At 50.7% G+C, this 16,831-nt stretch overlaps 1 protein-coding gene across 1 annotated transcript in view; it reads left to right on the top strand.

The window, feature by feature from the left end:
• AVL9 (AVL9 cell migration associated) overlaps positions 1 to 5,747 on the top strand; it is a 74,955-nt gene extending 69,208 nt beyond the window's left edge. Inside the window, 1 exon segment of the mRNA XM_038759590.1 lies at positions 1,666 to 5,747. Within this exon segment, the coding sequence (XP_038615518.1) occupies positions 1,666 to 1,781 (116 nt within the window). The 3' untranslated portion in view covers positions 1,782 to 5,747.
• Positions 5,748 to 16,831: the final 11,084 nt, after the last annotated feature.

A 16,831-nucleotide genomic window follows, 5' to 3' on the forward strand; every position in this document is an offset into this window, starting at 1 on the left:
GATGAAACACCCAGTCGGCGGCGGGTCCTGCTTCGGATCAGATGGCGACACGAGATAGCTCCGGCCCGTTCAGCCGCACAGGAGGGCCTGCTTCTTCTCTATTTCAAGCGGCCGGGACACTTGTTGGAGTCGCTCACTCACTGCCCGATTATCCCGCGGTGTCCTCGGGGCGTCCGCTGGGCAACCTGATTATCTAATTCCCGGTGCAGGTTCAGGAGCAGCGCGTGCCTCAGAGGGTCATTAACGAGACTAACCCCGATACCGGCGATTTTCCTCTTCCTCTTGTCGCCCGCGTTCCCCGAGCACTCGCAACGGGCAGGGCGCTTGTCACCGAGCACTGGGGTGATTACAGGGAAATGCGTTCAGACCCATCCCTGACCCGCAAGAAGCTCACGGTCTCAGCCGGGGGAAAGGCGGGCCTCTAGGACAGTAAGGGCGTAATGCAGTCGGCTGTGGAAGTGACGGGGCTCAAGTGGAAGGAGCCCGGGCTTGGGAGTCAGAGGTCGCGGGTTCTAATCCCGGCTCCGCCACCGATCAGCTGTGTGACGTTGCGCGAGTCACTTCACTTCTCTGGGCCTCAGGTAAGTAAAAGGGGGATTGAGACTTGAACACAGGGATAGGGACTGTGTTCAGCCTGATTTCCTTGTATCCACATCAGTGCTTAGTACAGTGCCTGGCACGTAGTAAGCGCTTAATGAATACTACTATTATTATTATTATTATTATCAGTGCTAAGCGCTTAGTACAGTGCTGTTTATTTTATTTTGTTAGTATGTTTGGTTTTGTTCTCTGTCTCCCCCTTTTAGACTGTGAGCCCACTGTTGGGTAGGGACTGTCTCTATATGTTGCCAATTTGTACTTCCCAAGCGCTTAGTACGGTGCTCTGCACATAGTAAGCGCTCAATAAATACGATTGATGATGATGATGATGATGATGATGCTCTGCACATAGTAAGCGCTCAATAAATACGATTGATGAATGATCTATCCCTTCTTTAAATTCTCTTTGGAGAGGATCCTTCTCAGGTCCTGCGCCACAGACCTGCGAACAGACTTTGGTGAGATGCCACCGCCACCACCAACCTTCGCAGGTTCAAATAATAATAGTGCCCAACTTGTACTTCCCAAGCGCTTAGTACAGTGCCCTGCACACAGTAAGCGCTCAATAAATACGACTGCATGAATGAATGAATGATGGCATTTGTTAAGCGCTCACTATATGCCAAGCGCTGGGGAAGATTCAAGGTCATCAGGTTGTCCCACGGGGTGGGGGGGGTGGTCACAGTCTTCATCCCCATTTTACAGATGAGGGAACTGAGGCCCAGAGAAGTGAAGGGACTAGCCCACAGTCACACGGCTGATCGGCGGCGGAGCCGGGATTAGAACCCACGACCCCCGACTCGCAAGCCCAGGCTCTTTCCACTCCGCCGCGTTGCTTCTCTGCTCGCCACGGGTCCACCCTCACAACCTTCTTCGGGCCGGGGGAGGATTTATTTGCCACGGGGGCGGAGGACAGCAGGATAGGGTTTAGACCAAGCTCCTTGGACGCCGGTGCCCTGGAGGAGGGGACGAACGCCCACCCCTCCAGGGGACAGGTCGGACCCTTTCCCTCCCACCCTAGCGAAGTTGTTGTTGTGCTCTGCTTTTTTTCCTCTCCCACCCTAGGCCAGTCCGTAGGTGGGGCCTTCACCAGTGCGAAGACAGTCATGTCCTCCTGGCTCTCCACCTTCACCCAGCCCGCGCCCGGAGGCCTGCCCGATCCCCGGGATGGGAAGCACTGAGCGGCTGCCGTTCGCACTGAGGTGCCGCGCTCCATCGCGTCCGTCCGCCGGGCCCCGGCTCTCGAAACTCTCGCCGACGGGTCGCGCCGTTTTCCAGGCGGCCTCCCCGAGCGTTGGACCGTCGCCCTCGATTCGGGGCGGCCCGAGCGAAGGTGGCCGGCGCCGAGAGGCGACAGCCCGGCCCCAGCAGGGTGGCTGAACCCGGGGGGCGGGGGGGGGAGTCGGGTCTAAATCCCGTCCATCTGAGCCCCCGCCGCCAAAATGGGGAGCGGACCTCGGGACCAGCTGGATTTTGTACAGTTCCTCGGCTGGAGGAGTCGTGTATGTAAATTAGAGTTCTATTTTCCGTTCGATCTGTGGTCGTTCGTGTTTGTGAGGAATAAGCTGTTATCGCTCCGTTGATTTCTCACGGAAACCGGCCCCGCCCAGATGCTTGTAAAGTCAGCGCGGGAAGGTCCCGGCGGGTCTTTATTGTGGTTGACTGTATTTTCCGCCGCAAGCTAATTCAGGTACAGGTTGAGGTTAGGGTTCGTGGGGATGGCTTTCCCCGTTTTGGCTTTCTAATCTAGTCGGTGCGGCCCCTTTCTTCCCAGTGGGGACCGCCTACCTGCGAGGTGGTGGAGGAAGTAATCGCCCAATCCGTGTGACCCCGTGAGAACTTGCCCTACATTCCGTAATTCCTACATTCCTCCTCCCCGCCATTGGGCCGAAGGAAGGGAGACGCTGGAACCGTATCCGGGAATGGATCTGTGGAGTTGGGTGTTTTCCAAGATCCCGGATGTGCTGTCTGTGCCTTTTCAACCCATCCCCCGGAATCTTAATAGTATCTGTCCGTACCTTCCAGTTCCTCTTTCGGAGCGTTTTTCTTTGGATGCTTTAGTCCGGGCTGTTGTTCCTCCCGGGGCAGCGTCCTTCTAGCCTCACTCCAGATAGATGCCCGACCCGAGTCAGTTCCTCCCTCATCAAGGAGACCAGATCTAAAAAGGAAGAGAAAACAAGATGGGAAAGAGCAGAATCCCCCACCAGGCTTCCATGCCCCAGCTGACGGATAACGCCGACTTTCCAAGTAAAGCGGGGAATCGAATACCGCGGCCGTTTCTCGGAAGCCCTGCCTCAGGAAACGCTGCCTGTGGGATTACAGTTGACCTAAGCAATCGGCGGGGATGTCCGTGGGCTGACTCTCCCGGCCGCTGGCCCTGAAATGCTTCCAGGAGTGAAATGGCCAGCTGCCTCCCTCCCGCGCCAGCACCGGCTGACCTTTGGTGTCCCCGGAGCGTACCTTATGACTTTTAAAGTCGCTTTTCCCACCACAGGTGTCCATGACAAAGGGCACGGCAAGGATAAAATTAAGCTGGAAGTAACGGAATGGGTGAGCGCGGGCGCGATCCAAGATCGGAAGACCGCTCCCACGGCCCTTGCAAGAAAAGGGTGCGAGAGAGTGAGCCTGTCTTTTCCCCACCTCTTTCCCTCCCTCTCCTTTCTCCCTTCCTCTTCCCTCACTCTCCGCCCCTCGTCTCCCTCCCCCAGCATCCACGAGAACTCTCCGTAGGTTTCCTCCCGAAGATGGACTCACCCTCAGACCCCTAGCTGGGAAGGGAGCAGAGCCAAACTACTCAGTTCAGAAGCTGGAGTGTCGTCACACCAACCTGGAATTCCCTAGAGACAACCTCCAGCTCAAATGGTGGAAAAGAAATTACTTCAAAGACTGGGCCAGAAAGAATTTCCCTAGGTCCTGCTGTCTCCTTGGGGCGGGAACTTTTCTTCGAAGAGCTCAAGCGAGAGGGGCGATTAGGGGCGATTTCCTCCCCAGGAAATGGCTTGCGGAGCGTGAACCAACTAAACCACCCCAAAAAAGCTCTTGAAACAAATTCAGCGAGAGAGGCTGGGGCCAGGGCCCGGAAATTTCAACCAAACTCTTATCGGGGCTGTGGCGTTCCACCTACCCCTAAAAGTAGCCACAGTTCAACCGGGCTGCTGCAGGAGGGTGTTCTGGCTGCTGCTATTTTTTAAAAAGGAACCGAGATGGCGCGGGTTGGGGGGCGTGCGTCATGCTTTGCCGTTAGCTTTGCGCCACTTTCACAGAAAATGTTCCTCCGCCACTCGGTCGGGGGCTGCGTTTGGGTGCTGACCTAAATATCTTTATAGGCGTAGCACTGCTCTCCTGTAGTAACCCCTCTACCCTAAGAGTGTGCCGGAATTCTGTTTTCAGGATCCACCATTGGTGAATTTTCCACTTTCTTCCACTTTGGGGAACTTCTGTTCCTAGTAGGAAAGGGGTCATTTCCTTTCTCCAGAGCCCGGGAGTTCAGAGGAAGTAGAGCGACACCCGGACTCTCTGGAGATGCCTCAACCACAGTGGTGACTGGGAAGGGAGAGGTAAAGGACCCACCCCACTTTCAGGTAGTGTCACAGAAAGCGATCTCCTACGAGGAGGTGTCTCTTCCCTTCCGTCTAGGCGAAGGCTAGGAGGAGGCATCGATTTGGCCCAAGTCTTGGCCAAGCGGCCCGGTTACCACCCACGGTCCTTGGAAGGGTCGAATGCCCAGCCCCGAAGAGAGCTCCCGGCCTCTCAGACGGAGGCGCGGAACGAACCTTAGCGACTGGATTGCGTCCCGTGTCCGGTCTCTCCCCCGGGGCCGGCTAGACCCTTATCTCCTTCTCTGAAAAGGCGAAAAGAAGCGCTCTTAAGCAGAGGAGGTGCGGGTGTGCTTTTTAAGAGCTGATGAAGCAAGTCACGCTTCTGAGGAAGTTCCACTTGGCTTTTCATTACAGCCTCTTCCTTTGAAAGTGTCCCCGCCAGAGTAGGAGCCTCCGAATTCAACCCGAACGCCCCCCTTGACTGACCTCTGATTGAGACCAGGGATTCGCCGTGCCACCTGTGTGATCCCGGGAATCACTCCAACTTGCCCTAGCAGGGTCGGGGGGACGGGTAGCTCCTTTGGGAACTTCCTTCGTTCAAGGGAGGCAGAGGGAGCGTAGCCAGCAACGGGTCGTCCATCTCCTGGGGTGGGGTTCTCCGCGTATTTGGTCCGGTCTTCAGCGTTTCAGAGACCTCAGTCTACCGGTCAGAGAGAAGGCATCTTACTGCCCTTTCCACCCCGGGCCCTCTGGGAGAAAGACGTCGGGCCCCGGGTGGCCATTCTTTCATCTTTCATTCCAAATCTAGACATTTCACATTCTACGGTTATCGGTCAGACGGAGGAAAGGAACCGGTTTCTGCCTACGTAGAACTTCGCTGTACAAGTGACGCACTCTGTCCCTCGCGAAGGAGACGCTAACCCGCTTGGGCAGCGCGTGCAGAGGGGTCGGAGCCGTCGCTAAAACTTTCTCGCCTACGTGTTGCCGTGCCGTTCCCAAGCTTGCCTCTCTGCAATACCGTCTCAATAAAAGAATAGAGCCTGTTTCGGTCACGGAACAGAGCACCTCTGTGGTTCCTTTAACTTCATTTGTGATCGTTCTGTTGCTTGTGTGGCCACTCGGACTTGTTTTGGTGCCGTATCTTCCTCCGGACGTCGAGAGGCAGATTTCTGAACTGCAACGTGTCACAAAACTGGAATTGTTTTCAATTTTGAAGAAGTGCGACATTTCAGAAACGGACAAACTGGACGAAGAAGTGAAGCTGTCGTTCGTCTTTCTGATGCCTGGGCCGCCGTTGCCAAGTTCGGGAAGAACCGGAGTGAATTTTGCAAATCGTGAGTGCTTTAACATGTGAGATGAAAAACTCCCCCAGAACACATGTGCTGAGGAAATCACTGCCATGGTACATGTATGATCGGAAAGACTTGATTTTTCTCTGCTGCTAGGTTTTATCGTCTGAGCTGGTGGTTTGATGTTTTCTAAGTGGCTTGGATAAATGTATTTTGAAACTGTAAATCAGGTTGTCTAATCATACTGAATTGAAATGCTTCTACTGTATCTTTTTAGTGTAAAGACCAAGTAAAGAGAATTAAACTGCCCTGCTCTTGTCCTGGCATCGCTACGCTCGCTTTGTATTTCGGAAGTCTCAGAGCTCGGGGATGGGGCAACTTCTTCCCCCTTCTAGACTGTGAGCCCTTCGTTGGGTAGGGACCGTCTCTATATGTTGCCAACTTGTCCCTCCCAAGCGCTTAGTACAGTGCTCTCCACACGCTAAGCGCTCAATAAATACGATTGAATGAATGAATGAAAAGTGGGACCGGCCTCCCTCTCCAGCTCAGTTCCCTCATCTGGAAAATGGGGATGAAGACTGTGAGCTCCCCGTGGGACCACCTGATCACCTTGTAACCTCCCCAGCGCTTAGAACAGTGCTTTGCACGTAGTAAGCGCTTAATAAATGCCATAAAAAAAAAGCCAGTCGGCCTCGGGAAACGATCCAAAGGGAAAATAAATTCAAAGGACTCGGGTACTTGCAAAGGCGTGCTCGTCAAACGGTGTTCTTGCTTTTCCTGAAGCGGCCCCTCCCTGGGCGACCTGCAGAACGGTTCTCCTTAAAACCCTCTGCTACACTCCCCGGCCCCGTACTAAAGAATCCTTCACGCCGCCGTTTCCCCTACCCCTGATCTATTTCGATACCCGTCTCCCCATGTCGACTGGTAGCCCCTTATGGGCAGGGGTGGGGTCTAGCGCCGTGTCTGCTCTGCGCACGCCCTTGACTTCCCAAGGAGTCCTTTTGTCCTTCCCAAGCGCTTAGTACGGTGCTCTGCACATAGTAAGCGCTCAATAAATTGATTGATTGATTGACGAATACCCTTGATTGATTGACAGCGGACTCCAGGTGGTCTCAGTCCGGCAGCCGGACGGAAAGAAAGGCCCCAAGGGTCCGAGGCGCCGGAGCCCAAGGAAGGGGTTCTTTCTTAGTGTTGACCCAACAAGCGACAATTCTCTGGGTGTCGTCGGGACCGGGCCGCATTGGCCTTTCCGGCCACCCACGCCCACCCCTCGGTGAATTTCCCTGTCAATCCATCAGTGATATTTACCGGACGCTGACCGCGTGCGGATCGCCGTACTAAGCGCCCGGGAGAGTTCAGTGTAACGGAGCCGGTAGACGCGCACCCTGATTCTCTGCCCTTCAAATACGGAGGGCAAGCGCTTGGTACGGTGCTCTGCACACAACAGGCGCTCAATAAATACGATTGGATGAATGGAGGACAAGTACGTATACTTTGGGGTCGACCGGGGAGTTGACAGCCGCAAATCAAACAGCCTGACCCCCGTCCTGGTGGTGGTTTGGAATATGAGGCTAAAAAACGTGAATTCTTCTCTCCCTAGACGGGGGCCGGTTAAAATCTCACAGGAGCCAGGGATTCTCGGTGTACTATATTGCGGTGGTCCAACCACCGGGTGGAAAACACAACAGCCGAGGTCGTGAAATCCCAGCCCCGTGCTGGAGGCTGTTAATTAGCAATGATTTGGAGAGGGAGAGAAAGACCCCGCTCCCCTAACCCCACACTTCCCTCCTCAACTGTAATATGGAGGTTCAAATCCTGGCCTCCTTCCTATTTAGACTCTTTTAGACCGTGAGCCCAATGTTGGGTAGGGACTGTCTCTATATGTTGCCAATTTGTACTTCCCAAGCGCTTAGTACAGTGCTCTGCACATAGTAAGCGCTCAATAAATATGATTGATTGATTATTTAGACTGCGAGCCCCATTTGGGACACAGGGACTGGGTCCAACCTCATTAACCTAAACCCAGCGTGTTTAGAACAGTGCTAAACAAATACCTTAATGATTATTTTCAACACGATTTATCTTAGCCCCAAGCAACGTTTGAAAAATCCCCGTCCTATATTAACTAATTGATGATGTTTCATTATTCCAAGGGAAAGTAGTAATCCATCGGTATGGAGAAGCAGCACAGCCTGGTGGATAGAGCCCGGGCCTGGGAGACCCAGCTCCCGATTCCGGCCCCGTCACTCGTCTGCTGTGCGACTTCGGGCGAGTCGCTTCACTTCTCTGGGCCTCGGTTACCTCATCTGTAAAATGGGGATTTAAGACCGGGAGCCCCGTGGGGGATATGGACCGCTTCCGACCTAATCCTCCCCCTCTCCATCCCCCCCGCCTTACCTCCTTCCCTTCCCCACAGCACCTGTATACATGTATATATGTTTGTACATATTTATTACTCTATTTATTTTACTTGTACATATTTATTCTATTTATTTTATTCTGTTAATCTGTTTTGTTCTCTGTCTCCCCCTTCTAGACTGTGAGCCCACTGTTGCCAACTTGTACTTCCCAAGTGCTTAGTACAGTGCTCTGCACACAGTAAGCGCTCAATAAATACGATTGAATGACTGTTGGGTAGGGACCGTCTCTATATGTTGCCAACTTGTACTTCCCAAGCGCTTAGTACAGTGCTCTGCACACAGTAAGCGCCCAATAAATACGATGGAATGAATGAATGAATAATTACCTTGGATCTGCCCAAGTGCCCAGTACATCTCCTGGCACATAGTGCTTAACAGATACAATGAAAAAAAAAATCATCACAGGTATTTATTGCATATCTACTGAGTGCTGAGAACTGTACTAAGTATTTGGAAGAAGGAAAACCTGTTACCTGCTCACAAGGAGCTTACAAACTAATGATAGAATAGCAGTACTGACTGATGATAATAATAATAATAATAATAATAATAATAATAACAATAATAATAATAATGGCATTTGTTAAGCGCTTACTATGTGCAAAGCACGTTCTAAGAGATGGCCAAGACCTAGCAGGGGAGGAGTCCAGAAGCCAAGGTTTACACCCCGGTTACTTTGCCCTAGCTGCAACTCAGTTTCCCAGGTCAGGGACACCCAGGCAAATAATAATAATAATAATAATTAATAATAATAATAATAATAATGTTGGCATTTGTTAAGCACTTACTACGTGCAAAGCACTGTTCTAAGCGTTGGGGGGGCTACAAAGTGATCAGGTTGCCCCACGTGGGGCTCACAGTCTTAATCCCCCTTTTACAGCTGAGGTAACTGAGGCTCAGAGAAGTGAAGTGACTCACCCAAGGTCACACAGCAGACACGCGGCAGAGCCGGGATTCGGACCCAAATCTGGACGACGGGGAGGAGGCGAATGACGGAAAAGCTCCCAACTCCGAAAGGAGCGTGATCACTCCGTACGCCGCTGTCTCTCTAAGTGTGTCTTGGGATTTGGAGAGCATCTTCAGGGTGAAATCGTTGCCTTCGTTCCCTCTAGCGGGTCCCACTGGGGACCCCTCAAACCCTCAGGCAAATCCAACAAGTTTTCCCTAAGGAGCATCAGAACAGTGTTTGGCACATAGTAAGCGCTTAGTCTGGGAGCCCTTCCCAGACTGAGCCCCTTCCCTCCTCTCCCCCTCGTCCCCCTCTCCATCCCCCCCATCTTACCTCCTTCCCTTCCCCCAGCACCTGTATATATGTATATATGTTTGTACAGATTTATTACTCTTTATTTACTTATTTTACTTGTACATATCTATTCTATTTATTTTGTTTTGTTAATATGTTTGGTTTTGTTCTCTGTCTCCCCATTTTAGACTGTGAGCCCGCTGTTGGGTAGGGACTGTCTCTATATGTTGCCAACTTGTACTTCGCAAGCGCTTAGTACAGTGCTCTGCACACAGTAAGCGCTCAATAAATACGATTGATTGATTGATTGATTAGTCTGAGGCCTTCCCAGACTGAGCCCCTTCCTTCCTCTCCCCCTCGTCCCCCTCTCCATCCCCCCCCCCAGTCTTACCTCCTTCCCTTCCCCCAGCACCTGTATATATGTATATATGTTTGTACAGATTTATTTTTATTTATTTTACTCATACATATCAATTCTATTTATTTTACTTTGGTAGTAGGTTTGGTTTTCTTCTCTGTCTCCCCCTTTTCAACTGTGAGCCCGCTGTTGGGTAGGGACTGTCTCTATATGTTGCCAACTTGGACTTCCCAAGAGCTTAGTACAGTGCTGTGCACACAGTAAGCGCTCAATAAAGACGATTGATTGATTGATTGATTGATTGATTAGATCCAGCTCGCTGTCTTCGATCCTCCCGGATTCACCTTCTAGCTGTACCTCGCTCTCAGCTCCTCCGCCCCTTGTCCTCCAGCTCACGTTGTTCCACCAGCTTGGAACTCACTCCCGACCAACAGACGACAGCTTCCCTCACCTTCAAGCCTTCCTAAGATTCCCACCTCCTCCCAGTTTTCCCTGATTAACTCCCAACCCCCTGAATCGCATCCATAATTTATTTCTTTATATTCATGTCTGTCTCCCCCTGTAGACTGTAAGCTCGCTGGGGGGCAGAAAATATGTGCATCAACCCTATATTGAACTCTCCCAAACATATTTATTACTCTATTTATTTATTTATTTTACTTGTACATATCTATCCTATTTATTTTATTTTGTTGGTATGTTTGGTTTTGTTCTCTGTCTCCCCCTTTTAGACGGTGAGCCCACTGTTGGGTAGGGACTGTCTCTATGTGTTGCCAATTTGTACTTCCCAAGCGCTTAGTACAGTGCTCTGCACATAGTAAGCGCTCAATAAATACGACTGATGATGATGATGATTTAGTACAGTACTCTGCACACAATAAACAGTAAAATCGGCGCTTAGTACAGGGCCTGGCACATAGTTAAGCGCTTAACAAATACCATTTCTTTTAAAAAGAGTAAACGTTCGATACCATTGACTGATTGAAACTGATAGAGAAGCAGCGCGGCTTAGAGGAAGGAGCCCGGGCTTGGCAGTCAGAGATCGTGGGTTCAAATCCCGGCTCCGCCAATTGTCCGCTGTGTGACTTTGGGCAAGTCACTTCACTTCTCTGGGCCTCAGTTCTCTCATCTGTAAAATGGGGGTTAAGACTGTGAGCCCCCCGTGGGACAACCTGATCACCTTGTAACCTCCCCAGTGCTTAGAACAGTGCTTTGCACAGAGTAAGCGCTTAATAAATACCATCATTATTATTATTATTAACAAAAACCATTTCTTCTAAAAAAAGTAAACGTTCAATACCATTGACTGATTGAAACTGATAGAGAAGCGGCGCGGCTTAGAGGAAGGAGCCCCGGGCTTGGGAGTCAGAGATCGTGGGTTCGAATCCCGGCTCTGCCACTTGTCAGCTGTGTGACTTTGGGCAACTCCACTTCTCTGTGCCTCAGTTACCTCATCTGTAAAATGGGGACAAAGACTGTGAGCCCCACATGGGACAATCTGATTACCCTGCATCTTCCCCCGTGCTTAGAACAGTGCTTGGCACATAGTAAGCGCTTAGCAAATACAGTCGATCATTTAATAATAATAATAATAATAATAATAATAATAATAATAATGGAGAGAAGCAGCGTGGCTTTGTGGCTTAGTGGAAAGATCCTGGGCTTTGGAGCCAGAAATCATGGGTTCAAATCCCGGCTCCGCCACTTGTAAGCTGTGTGACTTTGGGCAGGTCACTTAACTTCTCTGTGCCTCAGTTCCCTCATCTGGAAAATGGGGATGAAGACTGTGAGCCCCATGTGGGACAACCTGATCACCTTGTAACCTCCCCAGCGCTTAGAACAGTGCTTTGCACATAGCGCTTAATAAATGCCATCACCACCACCAATAATGGCATTTATGAAGCGCTTACTATGTGCAAAGCACTGTTCTAAGCGCTGAGGAATCTACAAGGCTCACAGTCTTAATCCCCATTTTACAGAGGAGGTAACTGAGGCCCAGAGAAGTGAAGTGACTTGCCCAAAGTCACACAGCTGACAAGTGGCAGAGCCGGGATTTAAACCGATGACCTCCGACTTCAAAGCCCGGGCTCTTTCCACTGAGCCACGCTGATCATTTATTGATTATGTTGCCAACTTGTACTTCCCAAGCTTAGAGAAGCAGCGTGGCTCAGTGGAAAGAGCACGGGCTTTGGAGTCAGAGGTCATGGGTTCGAATCCCGGCTCCGCCACAAGTCTGCTGCGTGGCTTTGGGCAAGTCACTTCACTTCTCTGCGCCTCAGTTACCTCATCTGGAAAAATGAGGATTAAGACTGTGAGCCCCACGTGGGACAACTTGATCACATTGCATCCCCCCCCAGCGCTTAGAACAGTGCTTTGCACATAGTAAGCGCTTAACAAATGCCATTATTATTATTATTATTAATACAGTGCTCTGCACAAAGTAAGCACTCAATAAATACGACTAAATGAATGACTGAATTTATTGATGACATGAACCCATCAGCCACCTCAGGCACTTTCATATTCATTCATATATACCCTCTCTGAGCTGTTATGCATCGCTGTATGATTGAGGCAAGGTCAATTTATTCCAAGTAGCCTATTTGGCTGTAGTTTTGTCTCTCCTTTAGAAAGTCAGCTCTTTAGGGCTTGGAACGTGCAACGGTATTTAGTACACGGTTGCCGCGTACAGAGCACTTTAGGAAGCATTGGGAAGAGTATATACGGGATACGGGGGCGACGGGGATGTGTCTCATGCTCGGGTTGGACTTCCCCATCGCACTCGGGGGAGCTCAAGAAATAACTTAACCACTTCCTTCACTGCGACACTTGATGGCCCACAGCGGGGAGTAAAAATCAACAAATGATCTGGCTTCCAGACCTGCTATCTTGTGGTAGTAACCGCAGGTTTTAAGCCCTCGCCACCGTACTGAGCTCTGGGAAAGAATCCACGGGGACATTAGACACGGTCCCCGGCTCTCTGACGACCCACAGTCTGAAAATATAAGGAGGGGAGAGGGGGGAACTGGCCACAGACACAGAGGGAGCGATGAAACGATACCGCAAAACAAAAGACAAAAGGATCAGTAGGTACCTGCAGCGGGAGGAGCCGAATCTTAGACTCCTCACAGTTCACAGTCCAAGCGACCACTACAGTGGCAGCCTCCGGGACAGACTTTCCGAGGATCTGCGACTGCTTTCCTCTGGGATGGTTCGGTGTAGTCCGGGATGGGGAGCTGTTCCTCGACGACGGAGAATCCCGGGGAGGAAATGTGGTGGTCTGGGAGCGGGGGCAGACTGAGGACTGCGGATGTCCCGGTGGGAAGGTGGCGGTCCGTCAGCCGTATTTATTGAGCGCTTACGGGGTGCGGACCACAGTACTGAGCACTCGACAGAGTCTGTAGACACGTCAGCTGCCCGCAACAAGCTCCCTGTCTAGAGGGGAGTCCCGGAGAATGTCATGGTAGGGGGAAGACTTGGAAGTAACAAACGCTTGATACCTCCGCCCGAAATGTTCTCAAGAAAGACTCAGAGAATAGAGAAGGGTAGGACTGGGAATGGCCCTCGACTTCTGGAAACCTAACAACAATGGCAGTAATTCCTGAGTCAAGATTATCTGGAGCGCTCAACACTTTCTAATGGAGGCCTTGTTGTCGGTGAGTGTTTCTTTGAACACCCCGGAAGGGAGGCCTCTTGGGAGATGGCCTCATTTGTTTCGCTGCTTCTAGGCAGGTCCGGACTGGGTCCTCTGTCCTGTATGCAACCGTCTCCAGAGAAGGTGGTTCCCCGGATCCCTCAGCAGTTATCATCATCATCATCATCAATCGAATTTATTGAGCGCTTACTATGTGCAGAGCACTGTACTAAGCGCTTGGGAAGTACAAATTGGCAATATATAGAGACAGTCCCTACCCAACAGTGGGCTCACAGTCTAAAAGGGGGAGACAGAGAACAAAACCAAACATACTAACAAAATAAAATAAATAGAATAGATATGTACAAATAAAATAAATAAATAGAGTAATAAATATGTACAAACATATATACATATATACAGGTGCTGTGGGGAAGGGAAGGAGGTAAGAGGGGGGGAAGGAGAGGGGGACGATTATCCCACGGTTAAGTGTCTTCACTGGCAGAAGAGGCCTGCAAACACTCAAGCTGCCATTAAAACTTTCTTTTCTGCAGAGGACCATTATTAGGTTCCAGTAAACCACCCCGGCCAGAATCCTGCCCCGGTCCTGACAACGGGACATGGGAAGGAACGAAGGCCGCCTGGGAATCCCACCCCATGTGAGGGAAGGGCCTCACCTGAACCTCAACCCCAGTCTTCTCCCCTCCTTCCAGTGACCCCCAATAGGAAACACCTGACCATTGGTCCATCCAAATTCCCCAGGTCTTCCAAATTTCTCCTGAAGTTTTCAGCTGTGCAACTAAGTTCCTGAGGGAACAAATGCCTTTAGCTCCCGTTCCTCCATGCCCCGAGATGATTATGAGTGCTACTTTTCAGACTATTAGGCTTGGACCGGCCTAGAGAGGGTTAGGTTTGAGCCTGATTTTATTTTGAGCAGGGGTCTGACTCCTTTCTCTTTTTCATTTCTTTAAGGCACTCAATAACCTCCCTCTCCCATCTTATCTTTCTGGTCTCCTACTACCACCCAACCCACGCACTCCCTTCCATCACCATTGTACCTCGATCTCATCATCATGGTTGGTACTTATTGAGCACTTACTGTGTGCAGAGTACTGTACTAAGCACTTGGGAGAGCGCAATCACTACCCGACCCCCTCACCCGTGTTCTTCCCGTGGCCTGAATCTCATTCCCCCTTCACATCCAACATATCCAACTCTTCCTACCTTCACAGCCCTTCTAAAATCACACCTCCTCCAAGAGGTCTTCCCCGAGTAGACCTTTGTTTCTCCTATTAACCTTCCCTTCTGTGCCACTCATCAACTTGGAGCTGTGCCCCTTAAGCACTCGATATTCACTCCATCCCCAAACCATCAATCGATGATATATACTGAGCACGTACTATGTGCCAAGTACTGTACTAAGCACTTGGGAGAGTACAACAGAATTGGTAGACCCAATCTCTGCCCATATGGAGCACGCAGTCTGGGGCGGGAGAGAGAGAAACCAAAATAAATACAGGAAAAATGGCAGAATATCAGGATACATAAATAAAGGCTGTGGATAAAGTGAATATCCAGGGCTTAAGGGGTACAGATCTTAGTGTATAGCCGATACAGGGGGAAGGCAGGGGAAATGATGTCTTGAAGGAGATCAATCAATTGTATTTATTGAGCACTTACTGTGTGCACAGCACTGTACTAAGCGCTGGGGAAGTACAAGTTGGCAACATATAGAGACAGTCCCCACCCAACAGTGGGCTCACGGTCTAGAAGATGTGATTTTAGCAGGAATTTGAAGCTGGGGAGAGTGGAGCTCTGTCAGATCTGAAGGGGGAAGGAGTGAGGGAGGACATAGGCAGCAAGATCCGTGAGTTTGAGGTACGTTGACATTAAAGGGAAAGAAGTGTATAGTCTGGGTTGTAGTATACCGTGAGGAAAGATAGAAGGGGGAAGAGCTGCTGATTCATTCATTCATTCAATCGCTTATCCTATCCCACCTTGATTACTGTATCATTCAATCGTATTTATTGAGCGCTTACTGTGTGCAGAGCACTGTACTAAGCGCTTGGGAAGTACAAGTTGGCAACATATAGAGCCGGTCCCTACCCAACAGCGGGCTCACAGTCTAGAAGACCGTATCAACCTCCCTGTTGTCCCCCCTCCCCTGCCTCCTGTCTCTCCCCCCTCCGGTCCCTACATCACTCTGCTGCCCGGATCACTTTTCTCATTTTTCCAGTCTTTTAGACTGTGAGCCCACTGTTGGGTAGGGACTGTCTCTATATGTTGCCAATTTGTACTTCCCAAGCGCTCAGTACAGTGCTCTGCACACAGTAAGCGCTCAATAAATACGATTGATGATGATAATGATTTTTCTGCAGAAACGTTCAGTCCACGTCTCCCCACTCCTCCAGAACCTCCAGTGGCTGCCCATCCACCTCGGCGTCACGCGGAAACTCCTCAGCATTGGCTTCAAAGCCCTCCGTCACCTCGCCCCCTTCTACCTCACCTCCCCACTGTCCTTCTATATCCAGCCGGCAAACTTGGCTCCTCTAATGCCAACCTACTCACTGTATCTTCATCTTGCCACCGACCCTCCGCCCAAATCCCGCCTCTGGCCTGAAACTCCCACCTCTTTTATAACCAGACACTGGCTTTGGCTAGGAGGTCTTGGTTATTTTTACATTGGTAAAGAGCTTACTGTTCTAAGCACTGGGGTAGATGCCAGTTAATCAGGGTGGACACACTCCCTGTCTCCCGTGGGGCTCACGCTCTAATAATAACAACTGTGGTATTTGTTAAGTGCTTATTTGGGTGTGCTAAGAACCACACTAAGCGCTGGGGTGGATGGAGGATAATCAGGTTCCACGCGTGGCTCTCAAAGTAGGAGGGGGAACAGAGATCTAATCCCCATTTTACAGTTGAGGAAACTAGGGCCCAGGGAAGTTAAGTGACTGGCCCAGGGTCACTCAGCTAGCAATTGGCAGAGCTAGGATTAGAAGCCAGGTCCTCCAACCCCCAGGCCCCTGCTCTAATAGGCTATGCTGTTTCTTGGGGATTAAGACAGTGAGCCCCATAGGGGATATGGGCCATGTCCAACCCAATTCAGTGGCTACCAATCAACCTACGCATCAGGCAAAAACTCCTCACCCTGGGCTTCAAGGCTGTCCATCACCTCACCCCCTCCTACCTCACCTCCCTTCTCTCCTTCTCCAGCCCAGCCTGCACCCTCCGCTCCCTCCGCCGCTAATCTCCTCACGGTACCTCGTTCTCGCCTGTCCCGCCATCGACCCCCGGCCCACGTCATCCCCCGGACCTGGAATGCCCTCCCTCTGCCCATCCGCCAAGCTACCCCTCTTCCTTCCTTCAAAGCCCTACTGAGAGCTCACCTCCTCCAGGAGGCCTTCCCAGACTGAGCCCCCTCCTTCCTCTCCCCTTCCCCTACCCCCCCACCCTACCTCCTTCCCCGCCCCACAACACCTGTATATATGTTTGTACAGATTTATTACTCTATTTTACTTGTACATATTTACTATTCTATTTATTTTGTTAACGATGTGCATAGAGCCCCTTCCTTCCTCTCCCCCTTGTCCCCCTCTCCATCCCCCCATCTTACCTCCTTCCCTTCCCCACAGCACCTGTATATATGTATATATGTTTGTACATATTTATTACTCTATTTATTTTACTTGTACATATCTATTCTATTTATTTTATTTTGTTAGTATGTTTGGTTTTGTTCTCTGTCTCC

The sequence above is a fragment of the Tachyglossus aculeatus genome, chromosome 2 (assembly GCF_015852505.1).
Source record: "Tachyglossus aculeatus isolate mTacAcu1 chromosome 2, mTacAcu1.pri, whole genome shotgun sequence".
NCBI lineage: Eukaryota > Metazoa > Chordata > Mammalia > Monotremata > Tachyglossidae > Tachyglossus > Tachyglossus aculeatus.